The 5,479-nt window shown below is 53.0% G+C and overlaps 1 protein-coding gene across 2 annotated transcripts in view; it reads right to left on the bottom strand.

Moving 5' to 3' along the window:
• The window catches only part of Doc2b (double C2 domain beta), a 30,856-nt gene that overhangs the window by 14,078 nt on the left and 11,299 nt on the right, over nucleotides 1-5,479 (bottom strand). For both annotated transcript variants that reach the window (XR_001228975.2, XM_005349533.3), the window contains exons 3-5: nucleotides 2,586-2,660; nucleotides 905-1,014; nucleotides 689-815 (exon numbers count right to left, since the gene is read on the bottom strand). Coding sequence is in view for 1 of the 2 variants with exons in the window: in XM_005349533.3 (XP_005349590.1) it covers nucleotides 689-815; nucleotides 905-1,014; nucleotides 2,586-2,660 (312 nt within the window). In the remaining variant the exon portion in view is untranslated. The remainder of the gene's footprint in view (nucleotides 1-688; nucleotides 816-904; nucleotides 1,015-2,585; nucleotides 2,661-5,479) is intronic.

Below are 5,479 nucleotides of genomic sequence, written 5' to 3'. Positions count from 1 at the left end.
ACAGAGCAAGTTCAAGGCCGGCCTGGGGAACAGAGCAGGACTCCGTTTCTTATGAAAATTAGAGGCTGGGTGATGGTGGCGTGCGCCTTTAATCCCAGCACTCGGGAGCCAGAGGCAGGCGGATCTCTGTTTGTTCGAGACCAGCCTGGTCTACAGAGCTAGTTCCAGGACAGGCTCCAAAGCCACAGAGAAACCCTGTCTCGAAACCCCCCCCCCAAAAAAAAGAAAGAAAATTAAAAGGGGGTGGGGAGATGGCTCAGTCAGTCAAGTGCTAAGTTTGGATTCCTAGCATCCTTGGAAAGCTGGGCATAGTGGCACAAATCTGTAACCAATGGGTGGAGACAAGAGCATCCTAGCTCACTGGCTAGCCAGACCAGTTAGTGAGCACTGGGCTCAGGGAGGGACCCTGTCTCAAAAACTGAGCTGGAGAGCAATTGTTGAAGCACTCATGGTGATGGCAGGCCTACACATTCACACACGTATCCACTGCACACACACTCACATAGACTACACACTCATACACACACACAACACTATACACACGAAAACTTTAAAATTCGTAAACATAAAAATTAAAAAGGGCTGAGGGTAGCTCAGTAGAAGAGTGCCTAGAATATATCATCAGCGCATAGCAGAAGCTCATAGTAAACTCCCGCTGGCTGGGGGGCCAGACCCTGGCTCCACTCACCGGCAGCTGCTTCTCCAGGCAGATGCTGAACGTCTTGGTGTGGTTGGGCTTCAGCTTCTTCAGAGGCACGCGAGTCTCGCCGATGAACTCATTGTGGCGGAATTTGTCCTCATCACACACGGAGATCCTGGGGGCGATTGGCTTCCACAGTCAGTGGGAATTCACAAGTGGTAGGGTGTCCCCGGATGGGGTGGAGGCACAGGGGCCCTCACCCACCTCAGGGTCTTTCGGATCATGTCCTCGTCCGTGATCCCATAATAAGTGAGGGTCTCGTTCCATGTGGGGTTCAGAGTGTTCCTCAGAGTTTTTGTTCTGAGCTTGTTTGCCTAAAGAGAAAGAGAGAGGGCGATCTTATTGGTACTGAATGAGTGTGGCTGAAAAGCTGGCCAGCCTGCTCCCTCCCCATGGAGATGCTACCTGACCCAGTGGGGGAGACCTGAGGCAGAAGGTGAAACTAACACTGTTAATTAGTTAGCTTAAAAACAGCAGGCTTGCCAGGCAGTGGTGGCGCACGTCTTTAATACCAGAACTCGGGAGGCAGAGGCAGGTGGATCTCTGTGAGTTTGAGGCTAGCCTGGTCTACAAGAGCTAGTTCCAGGACAGGCTCCAAAAGCTACAGAGAAACCCTGTCTCAACACCCCCCCCCCAAAAAAAAACACAGCAGGCTTAGCAGGGCAGTGGTGGTGTATGCCTTTAATCCCAGCACTCGGGAGGCAAAGGGAGGCAGATCTCTGTGAGTTCGAGGCCAGCCTGGTCTACAGAGAGAGTTCCAGGACAGATTCAGAGCTACAGAGAAACCCTGTCTTGAAAAACAAACGAAACGAAACTACCCAGCAAGCTTACTGGAGACATGTGAATGACCCCTGTGGTCACAGAGGTCTTTGACAGCAAAAGATAACCAAGAGAGACAGGATCACACAGTCGGGAGCTCAGCTGGCTTCAGACACAGGTCGGGGCCTCAGCTGGGGAAGTAAGTAGCCTCTAGTTAAAAAGGAAAGGGAATGGCTGTCCCCAGAATGGACCAGCCATGGCTGGCATCTTGTCTTCTGGTACAGTCAGTGCAACCTGTCTCGCTGACGACCAGGAACGGGGAGGCGATGAGTGTTTAAATGGCCAAGCTGTGGAATTTGTTGAGGTAACCACAGAAGTAATGTGAGGAGCATCCTGACCCCAGACCCTGATGACAACAGCACGGTAGAGGTGATGGCTATGGGGTGGGCAGTTGCCATGTTTACTCATTTCCATTAGGAAGTTGAAGTGTTCAGTTTAATAGGAATTAGTTTAACCAAAGCTGCCCCCACCCCATTACAAAAGAGTTCCATATCAAGACTGACCATGTTCCCAAAACTGGACCCCTTTCCTGGATCACCTGATGTCCCCACCCTCCCCTGCTGTACTTTGACTGATGCTGCCTGGGATCCATACTTTCCTAGTGAAAGCCTTGTGTTTGCATCTGCTTGCTGCGCCACCCTGAAGGGAAGCAGGAACAGCGATTCTGTGGTCAAATACACCAAGCTAATGCTACCCACTCAGTCCCCTTATGAAGCCACAGAACGGCCTGTCAACACAATGAGGGCTCTGACAGGTCCTTCCACCAAGAAACCTCTGTAACAGTACTTCCTTTTAGGAAGGTGTTATGCATCCCTGACTGACCTGGATTTCACACATCTGTAGACTCACAGGGATCTGCCTGCCTCTGCCTCCTGAGCGCTGCAGTTAAAGGTGTGCGCCGTCACACCTGATCCCACAGAGTCTTTTGTCCCCCTATATAATATGAACCGCAGGCTAAAATGGCTTCCTATGAAATGTAACCAGGATGTTCTCAGCAGATTGGTAATGGACTCATGAGGTCCCAGGGAGGCCAAGCCAGTGCCATGTCTGGGGCAGAAACCCTCACCTTGCTGGCTCCAGGCAGCAGGTGTAGTTTGACGTAGGGATCAGCCAGTCCATTGTGGTCCATCGGCTTCAGGCCCTGAGCAGAAACCAGAGAGGATGAGAGCTAAGAGTAAGGACGCCAAGTGCCTGCTGATAGAGCCTCCTCCCTGGCATCTTCAGTTTCCCTGAAGATGGGAAGTTCTCAAGGACCAAACAGTGCTGGCGTAAGCTTCCCTTCTCTTGACCCCCTCCAGGTCCTTTCACTTCCTCCCTTCTTGACAACTGAACCCAGAGGACATACTTCACTGTAAACTTGGGGAGGCTGGTCTCTCTTCCCACTTCCCGGATGCCACCCCTTGTTGGGTCTTCCTTCTCTGACCCAAGTCTCCATGATTTGGCTACATACTCATCCTCAAGTTCCTTGTGGTACTTGGAAAGCACTTTGTTTCGAGTATGGGAGGCCAGCTGAGACTGCCATTTCCCTCTGCCTTTGCTAGTCGGTGTCCCTGAAGTCACAGGCTGCCTGCCATGGAGGGTCCTTCCACAAGGTGGCACCCCTTGCTAACTTTGATTTTAGTTGCCAGCCCAGGAATGTACAGCTCAGGGGAGGGGCCCACAAGGGCCTCAGCTAACCTGGGAATTGTTTACTCCTTTTAGAGGTGAAGGCCTGCAGGGGCTGGGGAAGCAGCAGAGGGGTGCATGGCCTACATTCCACCTGGGTGAGAGAGGGATGGCTCTGCTCCTGCTACGTACCCCAGACCTTTCTCCCAGGCCTGGCTCTACAGGCTTGGGCAAGCTTCCACGCAGGGCACCCACCTAACATTTCTCTTCTGCTGTGGCCCCAGGCCCAGGTTTGGGAGTTAGCGGACCAGGCATTGGCCAGCTCAGTTTTATCCCGGGTAAAGAGCTAACCATTCCCACAGACTGGTGGAACAGAGCCTGGAGGGACACAGATGCAGGGCTGAGGGTGAGACTTCCCTCCCTGCCCCACCCCCAGGAGATTTCAGAGAAGTAGCAGGGGTGAGGGTGGGGATTTAAGCCAGGCCTCAGGGTACAGGGGCTTGACTTGGAGGCTGTGTGTGTACGTGTGCGCGCCTTGGTGAGGGTGGCCATTTACATCCTGCTCGCTTTCCCCTGCTAGCTTCTTACCCCCAGGCAGTAAAGAGCAGGTGTCCTGGGGAGCTGATGGCCCAGCCTGAGTAGGGAGACAGCTGAGGGCTCCTGTTTCATTTCTACAATTCCTGCACGCCAGTTCGTCATGTTTACAATGTTTCACTATTTCTCTTTTTCCTTGTATACCTTTGAACTGGGAGGTTAACCAGAGATACTGTGGGTCCCACTTCTAAGGCCCTTGAGCACCCATGCGGGCTGGTTGTGAGAGGGGCAGCTGCCTCGCTAAGGTGACAATGGTGCCTGCTCTGCCCATTGGGTCCCCTGCCTGTGATGTGGTCCCTGCTGTTACATCCACATCCTTCTACCTAGTAGGTACCTGGACACACACTGAGCTAGAGGCAAGGGCTGGTGGACTCAGCTCAGTTCCTACACTGACTCCCCTAGCTCAAGCAGCCTCACTTGACCCTACAGCATGGCAAGGTCCCCTAGAGGAGTACACACAGCCCCCAGGAGCTGACTCAATCCAGCAGAGGGGGCAGGAGGTTGAGTTCAGCAGGATGTGGAAAGGGGTTGTCTCCGGCAGGTCCCATCAGCTTATTGTGTTTCTAAGGGATAAAAGCAGATGCCCCTGTCTTAGAGAGGGGCAGGGGAGGTGCTTTATGGGATGGTACTACTAGCACCGAGGGGACAGGAAGGAATAGCAGATTCCCTTCAAACCAAGTTTCTGTTGTCCCTACACATCCAGAGGTTACTGTTCACCAGGCATTTGGGAGTGGAACCTTCTGGATAGTCAAAGCTGAGGCTCTCAGTGCTCAGCACGAAGAAGAGGGACAGACACCAGCTGGTGAGATGACCTGGTGCAGAGGGACAGAAACTGTATGACTTTGTGCCTACAAGATCCCTGGAGACAGTGGGGAGGGGCAGCTTGGGTCAGGCAAGGAGAGGTACGGAGTTTCAGTCTGGCAAGCTGAAAGGGTTCTGGGATGGACAGTCACGTAACACAGCCATTCGAGTGGGCTCAGCATTCCACTGCTAAGTTTCACATGTGTGATATTTTTATCACAATTAAGAAGCAATATTGTGTCAGGTGATGGTGGTCTTCGCCTTTAATCTCAGCATTCGGGAGGCAGAGGCAGGTGGATCTCTGTGAGCTCCAGGACAGCCAAGGCTACACAGAGAAACTCTGTATAGGAAAAATCAGGGTGTGGTGAAGTAACATTTGTCTTTCAGCACTGTGGCTCTTAGGGGTTTTGTTGGGCACTGTTTGGAGGGGAGTGCCCAGGTCCACCCGTGGACAGATGCATTCTCACCTGGAGGATGCGGGTGACTAAGAATCCTGGTTAGCTGTATATCAACCTGGTGCAAGCTAGAGTCATTGAGAAGAGAGCACCTTGACTGAGAAAATGTGCCCACCAGATTGGTCCGTGGGCAAGCCTGTGGGGCATTTTCTTGACTGATGATTGATGTGGCAGAGCCCCGCTCACTGTGGGTGCTGCTACCCCGGGCTGGTGGTCTGGGCATGTGTAAGAAGGCAGGCTGAGCAAGCCATGTGGAGCAAGCCAGTTAGCAGCACTCCTCCATGGGCTCTGCACCAGCTCCTGCCTCCAGGTTCCTGCCCCAACTTCTCTGGATGATAAACCACAAGCAGGATGATGAGATAAACCCTTCCCATCCCAGGCTGCTTCTGCTCAGGGTTTTATGACAGCAACAAACAACGAACTAAGCCGGGCGGTGGTGGCGCACGCCTTTAATCCCAGCACTCGGGAGGCAGAGGCAGGTGGATCTCTGTGAGTTCGAGACCAG

Source organism: Microtus ochrogaster, chromosome 7 (assembly GCF_000317375.1).
Source record: "Microtus ochrogaster isolate Prairie Vole_2 chromosome 7, MicOch1.0, whole genome shotgun sequence".
Lineage (NCBI taxonomy): Eukaryota > Metazoa > Chordata > Mammalia > Rodentia > Cricetidae > Microtus > Microtus ochrogaster.
The sequence above is the reverse complement of the archived record's forward strand: the minus strand, read 5'-3'. Positions and strand labels throughout refer to the sequence as shown.